The sequence below is a fragment of the Platichthys flesus genome, chromosome 12 (assembly GCF_949316205.1).
Source record: "Platichthys flesus chromosome 12, fPlaFle2.1, whole genome shotgun sequence".
Classification (NCBI taxonomy): Eukaryota; Metazoa; Chordata; class Actinopteri; order Pleuronectiformes; family Pleuronectidae; genus Platichthys; species Platichthys flesus.
In genome coordinates this window covers 5,780,996-5,802,652 of record NC_084956.1, presented here as the reverse complement: position 1 = coordinate 5,802,652, position 21,657 = coordinate 5,780,996, and the positions used below count along the sequence as shown (strand labels likewise).

Sequence of the window (21,657 nt, the reverse complement as noted above, 5' to 3'; positions counted from 1 at the left end):
TGCTTCTGTCCCCCAGTGTCTCTCAGTGCATTTAGAGTTTGGATTTTCTGTTTGTCTGCCTATACCTGCCAACCAGAGCCCTCTATCTGACCATTCTCATAAAACCCAGGTTTGAAAACCCTGCACTCCGAACAGAAGCCAGTTTGTCAATAACAAAGGCTTCTGTTCGGGGGAGCCTGAGTCGTGACCTGTGCCCACTGCTCCCTGCTCTGTCCCTCCGTCCACACCCACACGACCATCTGTCCCACGCTGAGCTCAAAGGCCAGGAGAGGACAGTCGTGATGGGAGCTGTACCTGGCACTGTGCTCCTCCATCTGCAGCAGGTACGAAAAGATAAAAACAACAAGTCTGCAAAAAACATGTTACCTCTCCTCATGCAGCAGTGACTTAATGAGTGTAGGGATCAGAACATGTTCAGCATAGTGCTCAATAACATGAGCAAAGGGACACTTGCATGTATTTTTGATCACCATCAGAGGGAGCCAAATCATTCAAGATACAACACATGGAAACTCACGATGATTTCCAGTGTGTCACCTCCAGTCAATGTTTTAACCAAATACCTGCTGCACATTGAAGGAAAACAGAGAAGTGTTGAGTTCAAAGTCTATTGTCGTGTCCATAATATAAAATCGACAGTGCTTTATTGAAGATGGCAACTTGAACCACTTCAAATGCTGAATGTCTTTTAGAGCCTTACTACACTGTGGTTAGTGTCTTGTGGGTATTGGTTAATGGGGGGTTGGGATTTTACCAGTTCTCTCTGCATGTCTATGTTTGTTTTCCAACCCACATCAAGTCTGTAAACCACAAATGACATATTAGAATTAAGGTTGCTTTGTTTGTGAGGGCTATTGATTTTTGTGGATGCATCCAGAAATTAATAATTCAAACGATGACATGTTCTTTGAGTATACCAACTGAAATATACGCAGATGATGCATATTAGAGAGCTTTGACTAATGTTGGAAGGATGATGAAGGTAACAAACTCGTTTTGTCATCATTGAAATATGTAATTTCTTCTCTTAATTGAGCTTCAGGCTTCCTCAGCTCTCAGTCTTCAGTCTTATTCACTCACACTGGAAACATCGGGGTTCACTGGATCATCATGGAGCGACTGCAGAGACGTGAACACAGCATCTGGCTTTAAAAATCACTTAATCTAGATCTAGATCTTTTTCATGTAAATTTCTTGTAAATGTGTTGTTGGTTTTATTCTATTTGTGTCACTGTTCCTGTTCTGTTTGTGTTATTCCTGTTGATCTTTATAATAAACACTACACCAAACAAAGACTTATTGAAATGAGCTCCAACCTGAATATCATTAGAATGACCTACCTTAACAAAACAAAATTTAACCGGCTGAACTTGTTTCTCACCTTCGGCTTCTTTCTGTTATGAACATCCTCTCCGAGCAGACGAAGGAGCACCTCAAATACTTTTTTATATCCTGGATGTTTCACTGGATATTTGACTGAATTTTTGACAGGATGTTTTACTGGATGTTTCACAAGATGTCTACCTGGAGGTTTCCCCGGATGATTCTCTGGATGTTTAACTTGATCTTTCACATGAGATATCACTGGATGTTTCACTGGTCAAACCCCTGGATGTTTCCCTGGATGTTTCCCTGGATGTTTCACTGGATAATTATGTTGATGTTTCACTTGATGTTTCACTGGATGTTTTACCGGATGTTTCACTGGATGTTTCATAGGACGTTTCAGTTGATGTGTCCCAAGATGATCAACTGGATGTTTCCCTTCAGGTATCACTCGGGGTTTGACAGGATATTTTACTGGATTTTTCACTGGGTGTTTCACTGTATATTTTACTTGATGTTTCACGGGATGTTTCACTGGATATTTTACTGGATGTTTTCCTGGATGTTTCTTTTCTTTGAGCTCTGACTATAATGCCCCTCCAGTAAAGTCGGAGGTTCTTCAAAGATTGTAAAAGCATCAAGAGGATTCACCTCCTATTTAATTCCAGAAACTTACAAGTAAAGGCATTATACATTGTTGTAAATTGGTTATTTGATAACCTTGTAAATGGAATTTGACTGAAGTATAAACCTGCCGCTGCTCATGTCTTTCACTTTATTTATATTTCCTGTTCACAAAGAGGAGAGTATAATTTTGTTATGAGATACTTGTGCACATGCGCAAGGTGTGTACTTCCTTGTGTATAACGTTGCTGTGGAGCTTTATGAGCTCCACCAGGAAATCCTGAACATGACCCACTTTTACAAAACATGATTTAACTGGCTGAACTTGTTTCTCACCTTCGGCGTGATTCTTTTATGAATATTTTCGCTGAGCGGACGAAGTTGCAGCTACAAATACTTTTTTACGTCCTGGATGTTTCACCCGAAATTTCACTATGTTTCACTCTATGTTTAACTTGATGTTTTACTGGATATTTCACTGGATGTTTCACTTGATGTTTCCCTGGATGTTTCACTTAGTGTTTCACTTGATGTTTCACTGGATGTTTCGCTGGACGTTTGACTGGATGCTTCACGGGACATTTGACTGTATGTCTCCCTGGATGTTTACCTGGATGTCTCCCTGGATCTCTCCCTGGATGTTTCCCTGGATATTTTACTTGATGTTTCACTGGATCTTTCACTGGTTGTTTTACTGGATGTTTCACTGGATGCTTCACTGGACATTTCACTGGATGTTTCACTGGACGTTTCCCTGGATGTCTCCGTGGATGTCTCCCTGGATGTTTCACTGGCTATTTTACTTAATGTTTCACTGGATGTTTCACTGGATATTTTACTGGATGTTTCCCCCGATGTTTAACTTGATGTTTCAATTGATGTTTCACTGGATGTTTCACTGGATGTTTCACTGGATATTCGACTGGATGTTTCACTATATGTTTCCCTGGATGTTTCACTGGGTGTTTCCCTGGATGATCCACTGGATGTTTCCCTGGAGATCTCCCTGGAGGTTTCACTGGATATTTTACTTGATGTTTCACGGGATGTTTCACTGGATATTTTACTGGATGTTTCACTGGATGTTTCCCTGGATGTTTATTTTCTTGAGCTCTGACTTTAACACCCCTCCAGTAAAGTCGGAGGTTCTTCAAATATTGTAAAAGCATCAAGAGGTTTCACCTCCTATTTTAATTCTATTTAAGTTAAAGCATTATACATTGTTGTACATTGGTTATTTGATAACCTGGTAAATTGAATATGACTTAAATATAAACTGCTGCTGCTCATGTCTTTCACTTGATTTGTATTTCCTTTTCACCTAGAAGTGCAGTAGCGTTTTGTTTGGAGATACTTGTGCGCATGCGCGAGGTGTGTTACTTCCTCGCGTCTAACGTTGCCGTGGAGTGGGCTCGTCTCTGAAGTTAGTTTACCATTGGGCGTTTGGAGGGGAGTTAGTTGGACCAAGACTATTTTCAGAGAACCCTTCGTTTTATTCTTAAATATAAAATAAAGGTGATTTTACTGTCTTCTCTCATCAAATACACAAATAAAACAAAGGTCTCACAAACCTGACTCTGTTTTTTAATCTGGATTAATCTGAGTCTAATTAAAAAATACAGTGTTTTCACAAATAACATAAAAGACTCTGGGTCAAATAATATAATATAATCTGGGTCTGCGTTTTAAAGGTTTTTTTCTAGTCCAGGCTAGACTCTGTGAAAACTGTTGTGTGTTTCTCACAAATTAAATACAAGTTTCACTCATCAGAGACATTATTATGAGACCAGTGTCATCATGTATAAAATAAAGGTCTCACAGATCTGAAGATTTGAAAGATCTGTGAGGCAAAACACATGTACTGTTATTATAATGTAATTATTTATAAGAAAGTGTTTATTGGTTAATCTAGTCCAGGTTTTAAAGGATATAACATGTGGTTTTTGACCTGTCGTTGTGGTCTGAATGGAAAAAACCGTGTCATCATGTATACAATAAAAGGTTAAAAAAAATCTGAAGCTCTGTTTTAAAAGGTAATTATTGTTAGTATAATGTTAGAATTTATAAGTAAGTTTTTATTAGTAAATCTAGTTCTGATTTAACCAGTATAACTGGTGGTTTTCGGCAGGTTGTTGTGGTCTGATGGTGAAAATACTGTCAATGCCACTTGTGATAAATTACACAAAGTTTCCACAGGAGGTGAACGTGGTTTTTCCTCGAACCCTTTTTTCACAAAAGGATCAAATCCATTACACTCTCGACCATCGATCGCATAAAAGGGAGTCGACATGTGAACGTGCCTCCACCATCGAAGCACAGACTAACTTCAGCCTCTCGTCGGTGCGGCAGCGCGATAGTGAGAGGCGCACGAGTGAAGCAGCGAGTCACCGAACCACCGAGCCAGGGACCCAGCTGAGATGTCGGAAAGCGGGAGCCAGGAACCCGACGGGGCCCCGAACGGCAGCGGGGACGCACGGCCCCCTCGACCGCCCGTGGGCAACAGAGTGACCGTGGTGCTCGGGGCGCAGTGGGGCGACGAGGGCAAAGGCAAAGTTGTGGATCTGCTGGCACAGGACGCGGACATGGTGTGCAGATGTCAGGTTGGTGTTAGCTCCTCCGTGCCGCCCTCACTTGTCAGGCTAGTTACCGGAGATATCGCCACCCCCTCCCCGCAGCAGCAGCAGCGTAGGCACCGGAGCACCGGAGCACCGCGGCGCCAGGTTGGGGTGTCACACCCGAGCAGCGGCTAACGGGGAACCGGCTAGCTAAGCTGCAGCACCCCGGGGTCTGCGTGCTGCTCCCGCCGTGTGTGTTTTGCTAATGTCACCTTGAATTCTCCGCTAGCTGCTTCCCGGCGCCTCGCACCTCCAGCGCTGCGGGGAGTCGTCTCCTGTCGTGTGCACATGACGAGGAGGACGAGAGCGGCGTCTTCTGCCTGAAGTGACCGAGAGCATCACCTCGCACGGCGGCTTCAGTCCGGCCACTGCCCCCCTCCCTCCCTCCGCGTAACAGCAGGAAGCCTCGCTAGCAAACAGGGACTCGAACCGCAGACAGCCTGAATTCATTCATGTCTGAACAGTTCAGTACATGATGAGTTCCATTAATTAGAGTTGATTGTCTCCTCCAGGATCTGGGATGACAGCTTCCTGACTCCGTGTCGGCTCCATTACACCGATCAGGCAACAATAAGACACAGGTTTATAAACAGGAACTAATGGGTTTGTTAATGAGTAATACTTTATTTATTATGCTTTTTAAGAGCAGACACAATTACTAATTAATCATTTAATAATCCCACACGTTTCTTCAGGAGAAAACATTGAAAAGGTGAATTAATCAGTAATTAACGGATGAAGGCTTTTAAAAAAAAGGTTTTCTAAAATCCTCCTCCAGTGAGTCAGTAATAGTCACAGGCATTTTGCATGAATGACACAGACAGGACAGGAAACCCATTGCTGGTTTGTTGTTTTATGGCCTTGAGGAAAATACAGATTTTCCTTATTCTATTTTTGAGCAATGAGCAAAGTGTCACAACCTGGCAACCCAAACATTACTCATATTAACGACTTTAAGATCGACAAAGCAGCAGAAGTGGGTGTTTAAATCTCTTATGTCACGGTGCCCTGTTGAAATCCAGTGTTTTGATAATAATAACATGGCTGTGAGTTAATAAGCACTTGAATTTTAATAAGCCCCGAAGGTTTCATACTCAGATGTTTTTATTCTGCTTGAAAACAGTTTTTGTCCTTGCCAGTTCATGCACTGGAACAGGCTGGGCGGGGACGTGGTGCAAAACAAGATAAGTGACAACATGCGTTGATAAACCAACCAATGACGCTCGTTGCCAAAACCAAGTGGAACACCTGGTTTAAAGGCATGTGCACAGTGACAGTTCGTCTTTGAGGGATCACAAACGTCTTCTGTAGTTGCTGCGACACACAAAGCGTCTGATGAAATGCTCTCAAGGCTCAAAGCACATCCACTCCGGAGGGGAGTGGTTTAAAAGTTAATACGGTCAAATTGACTGGATCGTAACCTTATGTCTTGGCATCGCTTTACGTCTGGGCACCGCTCAGCTGAGCTCAGTTTGGCTGACGGCACCATGCGGCTCATCCTGTTCTTGCTGCTGTGGAGTCTGTACATGTTCTGTGGGGAAACACTCTTCTGACAGTGGAATCAAAACTCATCTGCACTGCGGAAATAAGTTGTGAGCCAAAACCTGCTTGCTCGGTTCTCTATGCCTCCAGCAGTCAGAGAGCAGCTTAATCATTCATTTGCAGTCAAGTCTTTTAGCTTCCAAATGAATTTGAGTCTATTGCCCTCTCTCCTCTTTTGCTCTATTTTGGTCTCCACCAACTCCTGAAGGAAGTTTCAGGCTCCTTGCTGCGTTCAGGAACAACATGTTACCAAAACAGTAAGCTTGGGTTTAAACAATTATTGTTGTGATTCATTTTTCTGCTCTGCCTCTTGCGGAGACAAACAATATAAAATCTGTGACGAATTTTTAAACATGAAATCAAAGAATAAAGGAACCAGGTTAAACAAAACTTTCTTGCCGTAATTTGAAGTGAATGGAAGGTCAACAAGTGAGAGATAGAGCGAGAGCACCCGGAGCCATAAACAGCTGTTTCTATGAGCCTCCCCCGCTCTCAGAGAGATGTGAGTACTATGGAGAAGATCCTCAAACTGTAGTGACAACACCAAGTTAATAATTTATCAAGTCTTTGAAGTTTGGGATCCGATATTTAACGACAAACTTTCATATTTTAGCATTATCAGGAACGGGAGCTGCCACTGGAACCTTAACAGAGACTCATTCTCCACACATTGATGTGTTTACAGTGTGACATCGTCAACATGTCGTTCCTGTTGTAATCCTAATATTTATACAATGAGCTCAAACTTACAAAGCTGAGAGGAGCTGCAGTTTCAGGGAGGATTCTCTGTAGGTGTGTTACAATCGTGACCACTGTCACATTGTTATGGTGAATTATCAGTTAAAGCTTCGTCAAAGTTCGAACTTCCCTCGGTAAAATGGGCTCCATCATAGTTTACTCAGTTCGTTGAGTTACTTTGGAGTCGTTTGAAAAATCGGATTGATTTGAAAGTTTGTTTGTTTGTGTGTCTGTGTTTACTGACATTAACTGAGTGACCCTAATAGTTTCACTTCTACTTCTAATCATTTTAAAATGTATATGATTGTTGTGTTGTGCCATTTTTGTCCAGTAGAAACAGTGAGAGGATATTGACATGTAACAAATGTCGATTATTGATCAATCATTTTGTATCCTAGCCTCTCATCTATAAGGATCTGCTGCATTTTTATCACACGTGACTCTAAATTAAGTATCTTTGGTTGAAATGAGACGAACAAGCAATATAAATTCATCACTTTGGATTTTCTTCGAACAAAATTATTTATTGAGGAGATAATCCGCAGATTTATCAATTAAGAAAATCATTATTTCTGTCCTCCTTTACATTAGCCTCTGTCATAATACACCCAGTCTCCTACTTATCCGTTCCCAGTGTGTATTAACTCTGTATAGTCAGATGCCCGATAGTTGTGTCAGTCGATAACAAGATGGCATAACAGACATTCTCCTGAGCTTCTTTATTTCCTCATGTAAAAATATCCACAACGTCTCCTCCATACGTTACAGCATGTTAGTGTGTGTATGTGTGTGTGTGTGTGTGTGTGTTAGTTGGGGGCGTGTTGATGTGGGACTGTAGGCTTAAGTGCTACAGCTGATAGCATTGATCTTTTTATAAAATAGGCCTTGCCAGCATTCTTGCCCGGTGTAACTTACGGCTCGGATGTCTCCTTTCCTAGAATTCAGAGTTGGGGTTACAGTGTGTAGCTTCAAAACATCTCAGCACATTGGTGGCAGGATCACATAGAAAATAATAATAAAACAAACTTTTTCCACAGATCAGAGAAAGTGCATGTTTCTATCATCAGGTGTTTCTTCTTGTGACGAGTGAATACATATTTTAGAGCTGAATCAGTCAGTTGACAAAAACTAGTACTACTGCTTTTCTTGTTCTTTTTCATGTTTGGAGTCTTGTTCGGACAAGGAAGCAGTTTTAATGTGTTGTCTTGGGTTATTATGGATTCTTCTCTAACGTCCTGTGACATTTTAGAGGCAGAATAATGAATTAATTAATCTAGAAAATAAGCGACAGCTGGAGAAATCAAATAATCTGCCAGGAGCCACAGAAAGGTGGATGAACTGTGATAACACGGAATGATTTTCTTGCCACAGTCATTTTTTCTGAGTTATTACTCAACTACAGAGCTGAATGAACGAGAGGGGATGTGGAGTTCAGATTCCTGAAATTACAGAATCAAGAGGATGCCTGTCACTGCACAATGTTCCAAGAACAAAGTTTCAGTGGTCCCTAAAAAGTCTTAAATCGAATAATATGAATTTTTAGAACGACAGGTCTTAGACATTAATTTCATTATGGAGTTATTCAGTTTTATAAAGTTAAATTTCAGACCTGCTTTTAAATGTGTTTTGGCGGAAATCGCACTTTGACAAAACAAGAAAACGACACAATAAAGTCAGAAAAAATGAAAACACACGGATTTCCTCCATATCACTAGATTTTTAATAGTCTCAAATATAACTTGCTGTAACCTCCAGCGTATCTGGATTAAAAGCTTAGAAACAAGAACATCAAGTTATTTCCTGCCTGTAGGTGTACATTTTTCTAAGAAGCCCTGTTGTGTTTACATGACGAGTTAAGCCAGTATTTTGTGTTTGTTCGCCAGGAGACACTTAACTTGCCATGTGTCGTGTCATAACAATAATACACGGTTTTGTGGAAGCACTGGACTCGGGTGACTTTGGAGATGTTTGCTGAAACCAAGGCTTGGTTATTGCTGTGTTTGTCCTTTCACTGGACATTAAGGTAAATAGAGTTTGTATGCATGAAGATATTTGGATCCTCAAACGTACAAAATGTAGCTTTGTTCTAACTTGATGATCCCGTGAAGCACTGTAGGATCATGGGAGTTGTCTTCGCCTTCATTTCTTGACCCATGATCCTCCTGGGTCACCTTCCTCCCCCTGTGGATCTACGCTTAACTTGGGGAGGTTTGATGACACAATACGCAGCGAACGTCAATGAATAGTCGTGATCCATTACGAGGGAACAATCCAAGTTGTGGGAAGACAAACACACGACTGGCTTCGATTTCTTGTTTAAACATTATTCGAGGTGGTTGCCAAGGACTCGAACTTGAGACCTTGAGCCTATTCAGGAGGCGGTTTCTGTTTTCACCAGGTGACCCCGCTGCTCGGAGACACGCTGCCTTACATACGCAACACACACACGTTTGATACAGGATAAGGAATTCAATCTGGCCGTCAATCAATGAGCACAAAGGTGTTGACCAGAGTGTCCCTTGTGTTTGAAAAGTGGTTACCAGCCAACATTTGGGAATTTAACGGTTGCTGTGCCAAGGTGATCCGTGTTCAGATCGGGTCTTGATCCATCAAAGCCAACAGGAAACTCTCGCTTTATTCTGACAGAGGTGTTAGAAAAACTTCCATCTGTCTGTCATGCAGAATTCATATCAGACCCTTGAGTGAAACAAACCACAGGCCAAGCGTTTGAGTACCAGAAGTTGAGCTTCACGTGATAAGAAGCCGATCATGGGACCGACTGAGAAGTGGAGTTAGGTTCTGCGGGGGGTGGGTCGGATCGTAAATGTAGCTAAAAAGGAGAGGCATCTGCCCCCCCCGGCTGCTCCCCCCCTCTCCACCTTCAGGGTACTGCCGTGGCCAGGAATAACTCTGTGTGGTCGAGGCACATGCTGAGCTTCATTTATATCCACAGGGTGAGGAACACATCCTGGTCACAGGACGGCCTAAGTTGAGTCGGCACCTCAGGTAGTGAGCTGTGACGCAAGCTGCAGAGGCATGAATGGACCTGCAGCTGATATCATCGCCTCGGGAAAAACTAAAAACAAGCAGCATGCACATTACAAGCAGCCGCCAACACAGTGACAGTGTCTTTGCCTGTTGGTACACTCAGCTCCCATCGAGCGGTGGACATGATCAGGACGTCCCAGACAACAAAGAACATTTTAACAACTTACCAACTCTACCTTTAACAAGCATGACTTTGTGATTCTGAAAACACTGCAAGACATAGAGGTACTGCATGATTTGGACTGACTGACTGGCATAGTCCAAAGTTCACTTGTTGCTCAACGTGTCGTCTTCAGATGTCTTATTTTGATCAACCATCTAAAAGTTGACAGATTTATATTTATACCCATACACACACACACACATTCTTACAGTGCGTGTGTAAGAATTTGAAGTTGGGCTTTAGTGTCTGGACACTTGCAGACTGGAGGAGCCAGGGATCGGACCACTGACCTTTCACTTCCTGAGCCTAAAAATATATCCAGTAAAAACATCAACTCCAATAAAACTATATCTATAATTGTTGCCATCTCAAGAAACGAAAAGTTAAGTAAATATCAATGATGGGCAAGAAGGTATAACACATAATTAATCAACCTCTATTTGTAAAATGTTTTGTTGTTTATCAAGTGTCCCAGGCCCTCGCACGATTTCTTCACATCTTGTGTTGAGCGCTGGCGGCTTAGAGGCTGAAGTTTACTGGCGATGAAGAAACACAGCCAGTCCTGGATTATTTAGATTATTCTTTTTGTGGTGGAAGGAGCAGCAGTTCTTGACAAGACATGTCCTTGGTTAGAAGATTAGTCACCCTCATGTTCAATCCACAGCACTGACTCCCTTTGACCTGTCCTCTGCTGAACCACGTGTCAGTTGGTTTACACTGGAGCGAGGCCTTGAGATGGGATGGCTCAGTGAGCGGGCCTCTTCCAGGCAGCAGCACAGGGTTACAGACACAGAGCACTGACAGAGTGGGTCGGCCGATTGTGTATTTACTTGTTGCTGCTCGCCAAACTATTCGTCCTGCCTGCCAGCGCCATCGAGCCTAAGTCGCAGCGCCTCCATGGATCTCATTCCTCTGTGTGTTTCTGCTTGTCCCCGCTCACGGCTCTCTCTTGTCTCTCCTTCGCAGGGAGGTAACAACGCAGGACACACCGTGGTGGTCGGCTCGGTGGAGTACGACTTTCACCTCCTCCCCAGCGGCATCATCAACCCCAAGGTCACTGCCTTCATTGGTGTGTAACGTGCACCGATGCAAGCACGCAGAAACACTTAAACTCAGTCTGACACACACAAACTCACACACACACCGTTCCAAGGCCATCTTTCCTTCCTCTTGTCGATGCTCGTCATCACTGTTACAGCCTCCATTTTGACGACTGCTCCACTGAGTGTGATTGTCTTGACTCTGAGCCAGACTGCAGGCTTCGCCACAGCCACTCATCTGCAGTAACTTCATCAGCTAATGGCGTCTTGCTCTTACTTTCTGTCTCCTGAGCTTCCACGTATCCACATGTATAGATGCTGGACGTGATCTGTCGATATTTAATCACATTTCAGCTTTTTTCCTCTTTTGATTTACGACACATCGATGTTCCTTTGCAGGCACAGTGTGTGAAATATGAATTGCACTTTAGTCGATGGTGTTCCACCACATGGATCTTGTCCCTCAGTTTATTAGTAATTTTCTTATTTTAATTTGAAAAACAATAGAAACAGGAGGAGAAGTTTTGTTTAAATATAAAAATGCAACTAAATATAGTTTCTTGTTCGCCCACGTTAACAAACTGAATTATAAATAACTTATTTGTTCTCTCAGAATTTTTATTTTGGTCCTTATTACAATTAGCAACTATTAATTGTTTGTGCTGGAAGCTGGTCACTCAGCTTTTCTATCACTGGGGACCAAACTGGAAATTTTAAAATTCAGTATCTATTCCTAGAATTTCCCTCTGGTGGGGGTGTGGTTTTGACGGATGCTAATGACCCCCTGAGGAGTGTTTCACCATCCCTTGGCTTTACCTCTCACTCTATCATCAGATTAACATCTATGTTTGTCCAATACTTTGGTTGATAACCAGACTGAGATGTCAAAAATGGTAAACACATAACCAAAGAGTAAAAGAATAAATGCTGGATATGACAGTGATGTAAACTGAGGATAAGATCACCACACATTAAACTCCAGTGACTTTAACATTTCAACCACACTAACATCCTTAAGTCAGGTGTCAGATATTGCCTTGTGTACCCAGTGGTGATCCATGTTAGCATTTAGCTCAAAGTACTGCTGGGCCTAAGAATCCACTCAGTTCAGTGCTCTGTATTCATTCTCAGTTTTATTTTAAATCTAATCAGTGTTTTACTAATGTAGACGAGAAAATCAACAGAGTTTTATACAGGTATCAAAGTTTTCTGTCACTATGATGGATTTCGTAATGGCAGATTCCAGAGAGGGGTCATCCTGCAGAGCACCGCTTTAGATGTCCTGTTCCTTCACATTCCTGCTGGGCTCCTCTGTCGGGTCCTGTCTCGATAAGACCTGAGCGAGCAGAGCCTGCTTCAGACACGACCCGGCAGAGGAGCCCAGCGGACAGAGCATTCTGCAGAGAGGCCCTTGACAGTCACGTAGCCTGAGGGAAGGAGCCACACTATGTCTGTTCTTCTCTTAGCTGGCTTTCGCCTTTTTCACAGAAAGACTTATGGGGATCGACCAGCAGACCTGGCTCCAACTTGTCTATTAAGTCCAGCTGGCTACTTATTCTAATGAAATATGGCAGGCTGCTGTAGAGAGGGATGTGTGGAGCGCCTGCTGCCACTGCCACAGCCTAGCAGCTCCACTGTGTGTGTGTGTGTTTGTGTGTGTAGGTGCATGCAAGTTCAAATAATAATAAGAAGAACCGATGACAAAACCTATTAACTGTTATTCCAGCGACACAGGACGTCCTCATCAGAACACAAACATATGATAAGGTTCTAAAATGTGGTGATTAGATAGAGACTCAGGGCTATAGAGCATTTTAGACCTTGGCTAAAGACAACATGCTGATTACATGCATCTGCCATGACAAGCCATTAAGCCAAGAAATGGAATGCAAACTCTATATATTGAGATGCATGTATTTCAAATATTTATCTGTAAAATATGTTCCTGATAATACTTGTAAACTTACTTTCACTGAAGTAAAGACTTTTCTTTACAAATGGTCACAACTCATGGATGTATTTATATCAACCTTGAGAAGAGGTCATAAGTCAGTGCCTGTTTTGAAAAAGTTCAAATCATGTTAAATTAAATCATATGTAACGGGTGCATCTCCGTACACAACCATCAATCTCTGTCTTCTGCTTTATTAGGAAACGGTGTCGTGATCCACCTTCCAGGCCTGTTTGAGGAGGCAGAGAAGAACGCACGCAAAGGGAAGAGTGAGTAAACAGTGTTTTAAACGCACATTAACACACATCTACACACATAACAACAGGAACAACACGCCAGCGCTGTGTGTTTGTGTGTGTAGGTCTCCAAGGCTGGGAGAAAAGGCTGATCATCTCAGACAGAGCACACATTGGTAAGTTCTCCTTCTTGCTTTTTTTTTTCAACTTTGTGTGAATGTTTGAATGTGTGCATGCAAACAAAGTGTGTGTGTCGGCGTGAGCCCTGCTTTTTCTTGAGGTGTGTGAGAGTGTGTGTCCCCTCTCTCCCTCCTCCGCAGTGTTTGACTTCCACCAAGCTGTTGATGGTGTTCAGGAACAGCAGAGGCAAGAGCAAGCAGGCAAGAAGTAAGAAACCAGTTGCTTTGAAAATGGGTGCCACACACACACACCTACGCGTAACTCACCACTTTAGACACTTAATGGTTACATTCTTCATATAAAGCAAAGCATATCCATCTACATACATAACTGTCCTCTCTGGGTCAATGTTAACATATGTACATTCACATAACATACCGTGTATATGTTCAATTAATGACAGAAAATAAATCCATGTCATCCATTGTTCATTTGCACTCACATTTATCTTCATCTCCTGTCTGTGGATGAGTTTACTGAGACATACACACACACACACACACACACACACACAGACACACACCTATAATCTAAGCACTGCACCGCCTGAAGGCTCCTCAGACTGAGTGCCCTGGAGCAGGTGGAGCTTATGAACTGACAGATAGACGAACGCTGCTTTGTCTCCAAGAGACTGGATAAACCAGTGTGTTCCCTTTGTCTGGGCCACATTGTGACACACACTATACAATGACATCTCATTTATCTAATCCAGGTCAGAGTCAGTTGTATGATTCAATCTACAGGATTTTAAAACTATTTAGTTTGAATACTTTGTAAGTCCAGGCAGTAATTCATGTGCAGGATGTTTAGCTGAGCCTGAGGAGTGTTTAGAATATTAAACTCAACGGAACCCGACTTTTGTGTTTGTGTTTGTGTGTGTGTGTGTGCGTGTGCGTGTCCGTGTATTTTCAGTAGTGTGTCATTATAATTGTTATCTTATTGCTGTAGAGGCTGGTGAACCTGCTGTTGGAACTCAGAGCACCGAACAGTCAGGATTTATATCAATCTAAGATATAAGAGACTAGTTTTGTAAACCTGCACATTCAAGTTCTGTCAACAGCTCTCAGGATTAATTAAAGTGCAAACGTTGGTGTTTTGTGCATTTAGTCAAAACTGTGTTGACTCTTCATTCACACCCTGAACTGCTGATCGGACACTGCTGCTGCTAATGATGAAACCAAATAAACCCCAGAGGATCTTTGGCCGTTTTCCACTCTGTAGTTTGCGTGTGGTGTGTGTGTAGATTCTGCTGTGCCAAGACTTTTCCTTTTTATAGGTCAAGTTATAAAAGGGACACGTTGAGTGTGTCATATGTAAAATGGTTAACTGCTTTAACAGGTTATGTACATCGATCTTTTACTCTGCCGTGCATAAAGGGAGCAAAACGAGCAGGAATAAGTCTAATTCAAAGTAATAAATCAGTGTGAAGATTTTTAATGTCTGCTTGATTTTGGTCACTTTAAAAAGTCTGATGTAGAATCTGCATGTTTTCTCCTAAAGTCATATTTAAACTACTGCAAATTTTTTGTGTTTTACAGTAATGTGTTAATGAAAAAAGAAGAAGCATGTTGTAGATTGAGATCACTCACCAGCACTACTTCTATTTTTATTCTCTCCCCTTCCTCCTCTCTTGGCCCCGCCCAGTCTCGGGACCACTAAGAAGGGGATTGGTCCGGTCTACTCGGCCAAGGCTGCACGCAGTGGTCTCAGGATATGTGACCTGCTGGCTGACTTCACTCAGTTCTCTGAAAGGTCTGTGCCAATCCACAGGACCTCTGGGTCTAAGTGAATTAAAGTGTGTGTGTGGGAAAGTGCTCCAAAGACCTCTGGGCAATGTGTTAAGATAGTTATTAACTTATTAATTCTGATGTAATTGATTAGCCAATGACTTAGCATGCCCCTTCCCCTCGATGAAACATTTCCTTCATTTTGACGAGAACAACTCCACTTTGAAAAACAGCCCGACAATAAAACACGCAGCAATTGGTGAAGAAAAGAGCTGCACAAACAAAACCTTTGTTATCTAAACAAATTGGCTAGTCAGTCCTTCAACTTTGGAATCAGATAACAAATATCACTGTTACGCTACATGTACACTAATATGTTTGCACGTTTTTGTGCCTCCTGTGTTTGAATCTCATTAAAACACAGAAGAAGTTATTAAACTGATCGATGATTCGTGTTCCAGGTATAAATCATTGGCCCGGCAGTACAAGTCGATGTACCCCACTCTGGAGATTGACATAGAGGGAGAGCTCCTCAGATTAAAGGTAATAGAAATACAACAGAAGAATAATTCTGGAAACATGAGTGTCCTTTGTGTAGTAACATGTGTGTGTTGTTTAGGATTATGTGGAGAAGATCAAGCCCATGGTGAGAGATGGAGTGCACTACATGTACGAGGCTCTTCATGGTCCTCCCAAGAAGATCCTGGTGGAAGGAGCCAACGCAGCGCTGCTGGACATCGACTTCGGTCAGTACATGTGTGCGCATGAATCACAGATTACTCTTAACTTCCTCTGTTTCTTATATTTGTCAATGATCCTTGTGATGCTCAGACACCTTCCTCGTGCTAACCTGACAATAAATGTAATTTCTAATTGCATTAGCACCGTTCCGTGCATCTGCACTGACCCAGTGATGTTGCCCAGAAAACATTAAAGCTTTGTGATGCTCTTTACAAAAGCCTGCTTGGAGCTCAGACTAGGAATACCGGTAAGTCTGCTAACTGCTACTCACGTGCTCATGGCATCCAGGCTTCACGTGCACGCTCACAAGTTACAACCACTGAACGCCACCTGTCTGTGCATGAGCACGAGGGCACCCTGTATCGGCAGTCGGTCAGAATGACAGAGTAAACATTAAATCCAGATATGCTCACGAAAAGGTTGATGTTTGAAAACGTGACAATATTTCTCCTCTCAGATAACAAAACCTCAAACTGAACTTGCTCATATTCTGTATTTTTTAATTTGTAACTTTAACAGAGCAGATTAAAGCAACAACTTTACAACTTTTTTAACCTTAAAATATCAGCTTCAAAAAGGAGCAAGGAGAATGTTTCCTCTCCCATTCCCACTCCTCACCCTCAACGTACTTCTCTGTGTGACTTTGGTGAGTGTGTACGATCTCCGGTGAGAAGTATTGAACTGACTGATATCAGCTGCAATTGTCAGTAACAAGCACAACAACTTTAAAAGTAATTGTAGTTGAGTTAAAAATACTTAAAATTTCTCCAATATTCAGCAAGGAAAGTTTTAAACTGAAGAATTCTTAACAGAGTTTGGTGGATTGTTACAGGGGCAGCTTGTCTGTTTAAGGAAGCCGGGGATCATGGGTAATATCCACGTTTCACTGAAAAAAAAAACCTAACCCTAACCCAGAGAACGATGGATGTGTGAGAGTGGTTGTCCCCTCAGGCCTGTCCTAAGGGATCCCTGTACACCAGGTTACCTGAGTGTGTTGACCTTTCAGATCATGGACAAGATTCTCTCTGTTGAACGAGTCCCAATTATCAAGAAGCCAGTTTGTCGAGTCGAGCTATTTCACCCGTTTGGTTGTTTGGATTTGTGTTAGTTTGGAAATGTTGGCACATTTTCACAGGTTCACAGTTAAAGAATAAAAATAGTTCATGGATCTTGATGAAAAACTCCACCACACTGGAGGTTATGATGACATTTTCTGCATTGTTTTGTTGGCTCAGCTACAAGGCTTCATTGAATGGTAGTTAAGTTTTAGATTTTCAACCTGGGACTACACCCAAAGCGTATTTGTCCTAATGAGGTGTGGTTGCAATGGCAAACTTATTTATATCTCTCATTTCATTCAACAGGTGTAGACTCAATGCTCTCAAGTCACTGAAAGAAAAAGTAGGTCAGAGGTATCAATCCTTGCAGGATCGAGCTCAACTTTATCATGACAAGTGCAACAAAAACACATACATTTTCTCCCTCTTCAAAGTCCTACTTTGTCTGGAGACACTTCACTGTAGTAATAATTATATTTAAAGATGAATGAGATTAGAGGATGATGTGCTTCCTTTCTCTCGATGCTGCAGGAGGCACATGCCTCTGTAAACAATGGGAAGTTAGTTATTGTGGTTTGGCTGCTGATTTGACTGCTCTCCAACTAGGAAGATGTTTTTTATACAGAGTAAGAATAGCCTGCTGCTGGAGCACCAATCTGCTCTGCTCCTGCTTAAAACTGTGTAACTTATAGAGTAATCTATAGAGCTCGATATCCCATATACTCATCAGGAGGTTATACAGCCCCTTGGCTCAAGAGAAACTCCCTGAAAATACATTTGAGTGGAGGAAAAAATGTTAGCAGAGGAGGAATGTGAGGATGCAAAGAAATGTCTGGGTGCAGCTAAACAGATGTGTGTCACATAACCTCCTGTACACCAAGGATTATGTGATCGGTTCAATGATCTGAGATGTCAAATAAAATAGCAGTAACTCTGTAAAAGTTCTCTAAACTGATGAGGGCAGAAGGTCCTGGTTCAGATGAGTCTGCTGCTCATCTGAACATAGTTTCCTGTTCGGTTTCTTCGGCTTCCTGCCGCACCAGTCTGTCTCCAAACACTGCAGCTTCCTCCCAGCCGCTGGGCTCGATGTCTGCCTGCTTCATGCCATGCTTGTAGAAATCCCTGAAGCACAGACGTGAGCGACCAGTAGTCCTGGAACCTGCTGACTCCCCCCAACTCAAAAGTCCTTTGAGGTGGCGCTTACTTAGTACCACAGTCGTCTTAATGTTCCGGGGAGTTCACAGATCGAAGCTTTGCAAACCTGTGATCTGGATGAACCCTTTCCAGGTGTTTCTCAGCCAACATCTACAGCTCGATAAAATCTCATCGGTCTTCTTCTTCTTGTGTCTCTGCAGGGACGTACCCATTCGTGACATCGTCCAACTGCACGGTGGGGGGGGTGTGCACAGGTCTCGGCATGCCACCTCAGAATGTCGGGGAGGTTTATGGTGTGGTCAAGGCGTACACCACCAGAGTGGGCATCGGAGCATTCCCCTCGGAGCAGTGCAACGTGAGGACACACACACACACACACACACACACACACACACACACATACACATACACACACACACACACACAGACTTCCATCTCCCATCAGGATACAAACATGAGGGATCATTAAGTTTAGAAAATGTCAAGGATCTGGTTAAATGGTTAAGATTATTTTCATATAATCTTCAATCTAAAGGAATATCTTCACATGTTTAGAATCTGTGTGATGCAGAAGAGTTTATACTACTAGTTGTTGGAGCTCGAGTTGAAAAAGAAAGTTGTTGGAAAAGAGAACTTGTTTTTCCTCCACTCCACATAACATCAACACTATCATGTGATTTTCACCTCCTCTTCCTTCTGCTCCCTGGAGTGAGGTCTGTTTTCAGACAGCGCCCCCCAGAGGAGGTTCAGCTTCAGTAAACTTTCATTTGTCAGGATCCACATGCATCTGCCTGTGACACCTGCTCACAGTGAAGCCTGGGCAAAGAGGCTGGTGTCTCATGACTGAATCACTGAATCACTGAAGTCGTGACACTCACACTGTCGGCTCTCGTTCACAGGAGGTCGGCGAGCTGCTGCAGACTCGAGGCAAGGAGGTGGGCGTGACCACGGGCCGGAAGAGACGCTGTGGTTGGCTGGATGTGGTGCTCATCAAATATGCACACATGATTAATGGCTTCACAGCGTGAGTATGAAGCGGTTGTGTTGTGTATGTGTTGATTGGAGCTTTGATATGTTTTTTAAAATCGTCAATAATTAGGAACTTTATTTACAAATATATCCTTCAAAATAAAGTGCTAAACAAAATGAAAACTAGATTAAATGAGATTTTTACTACAATTACTGTGAATGAACATTAGTTGTTAGTAGAATTGGAAATAATATATATATATTTATGGACAAACAATTTGCTTTCTTGCTTAATTTGAGGTAGACCAGTCCAGTTCAATGACTTACTGTATTTACATGTTTTCTTAGTGTTTCTCCGTCCCTCCTCTCTTTCAGTTTAGCGCTCACCAAGCTCGACATCCTCGACGTGTTCTCTGAGATCAAAGTGGGCGTCGCCTACAACGTCGACAACGAACCTATACCTCACTTTCCAGGTGAGTTTCCTCGAGTGGGACTGAAAGCTCCTTCTTGTCCAAGAGACAAAAATCGAGTTTTCCTCCGCTCTTTTAAGCTGAAGATTGAAAATGTTCCCTTTCCACCCACACACTCCCTCTAATGGCGTTGAGAAGCAGTAGTTTTCATTCATCATTCACCTTCTCAGTGGATCTGGTCATTAAGTCTTGATTGATGTTGGCAGATGCATCTCTAACCTCAGTAGAGTTTTTTGTTTAACCTCTCTTTCACCCACATCCAACTTCCTCTGGTCTGTATGATGACCTGTTGAATGCTCAGTACTAAGGTTGAGACCTATTGATAACCTGGCCTTCTCATTGGTCCTGCGTCAGCCAATCAGGAGGTTCTGCAGCGCGTGGACGTCCAGTATGTGACGCTGCCCGGCTGGAACAGCGACACCTCGGCCACCAGAAGCTTCGAGGAGCTGCCTGAGAACGCCAAGAAATATGTCCACTTCATCGAGGATCACGTGGGAGTGCCTGGTACGGAACTTTGATTGATAAATGTTTGCAGACTCTATAGTTCCTTGATCACGGAACAAGGTTGTTTAACAGTTTCCTGTTTCCTTCAGTGAAATGGATAGGAGTGGGCAAGTCTCGGGATTCCATCATCCAGCTGTTCTAAACGGAGGGAGGGGCGGACGCACAGCAGCGAATCAACTTCTTCTCCTCACCCCTCCCCCCCACAAACACACACAGCCTACCTACCTGTCTCAGCTCTGCGACAGAGAAACGACCACCACGTCTGTTCTTAACGCCGGCGTGTCATCGGACTGTCCCACGTCACGGACCGGTCCTCTCTGGGTCGGACTCCCCTCCCGGTTGAAGTGGTTCCCTCCGTCTCCATCTGCGTTTTTAACCGCCGTAAACCTAAAGGACATCAGTTCCGCTGTCGAAGTCCCTCTGAAATTTGTTGCTATTTATGTCGCAGCCATTTAATTTCAGACATTCACACTCAGCAACACCAGCTGCCCTCAGGTCTGAGAGAGGAGACGTGAGGGACACACACAGACAGGGGACACTGCACCGCAGGGACTGAACACACACGTACGTTTGTCCGGTCAAACTTTGTCCGGGTGTATTTTGCTTTTGTTGATCTATGCTGTGGTTTTAAATGCGCTGCGCCGCATCCGGTGTCAATCAGTAAATATCATGTCAATAGGTTTTAACTTCTTAACTCTTCAGATGCTTTGGACTTTATCCGCTTCATGTTTGACTTTGCCAGGTGTACGACACATCCTGACTTGATAAAGGGATCCTTTAATATTTTACATATGTGTGTTGGTGTTTGTTTTACACTTTGATTGCCTTTGCATTCAACCCCCCCCACCCCCCCAAAAAAAAAAAAATCTGACATTTTAAATTTCCTGTAGCCTGTCACCTGTCGACTATCACTTTATCGTATCTTACAACTGGAATTGATTAATTTGTACTTTTCAGTGCATTGTTGAAAAGAATGAGGACGACAACTTCTACACAGAAAGAAGAAAAGTGTATATTTGGACTTCAGCCGTTGTTATGAAACCAGAGAGACGATGATCACACATTGTTCTGAGATTTTTCCCCCGACTGTTAAATCATCTAAATTTGGGCTGATATCTTCGCAGCCATCGTGAGAACAGTGAGAGAAGTGCATCGCTGTCAGAGCTTCTCCATTTTTCTGACTTGGAAGCAGCCGGCTGTCATGTGTCTCTCTGACTCGGCTCCTCTTAATAACAGTCTTAACTAAAGGATGTGTAGGTGGTGCAGTGCTGCTCTTTTGTTTTAATGATCGTAAGTGACGTAGCAGAATATATCTTTGACTTTTACTCAGCCTCAAATGCTGGATCCTACATTTCCCAGAATGCAACACAATGGGCTCCTTCATCAGGCCATATTTTAATGAACAGTGGAGATGGGAAAGATTGACTTTTTTAATTATAAATCAAGATGGTCGGGTAGTTGCAGAATTAGTAATGAGAGTTTTAAAAGTATTTTGAATTGACACTCAGTCAGATTCCCAGTCAAATGATGACATGCATGTGGCACTGGAGCAGCTGCATTAGAAATCTAA

The 21,657-nt window shown here is 42.8% G+C and overlaps 1 protein-coding gene across 1 annotated transcript; it reads left to right on the top strand.

The window, feature by feature from the left end:
- Window positions 1-4,266: 4,266 nt before the first annotated feature.
- On the top strand, window positions 4,267-20,875 carry adss2 (adenylosuccinate synthase 2). Its single transcript, XM_062401149.1, has 13 exons — window positions 4,267-4,550; window positions 11,023-11,125; window positions 13,248-13,316; window positions 13,409-13,459; window positions 13,604-13,670; window positions 15,108-15,215; window positions 15,652-15,733; window positions 15,810-15,936; window positions 18,345-18,499; window positions 19,044-19,168; window positions 19,489-19,586; window positions 19,938-20,087; window positions 20,177-20,875. The coding sequence occupies exons 1-13, from the start codon at window positions 4,368-4,370 to the stop codon at window positions 20,227-20,229; spliced, it is 1,371 nt and encodes a 456-aa protein (XP_062257133.1). The 5' UTR covers window positions 4,267-4,367; the 3' UTR covers window positions 20,230-20,875.
- Window positions 20,876-21,657: the final 782 nt, after the last annotated feature.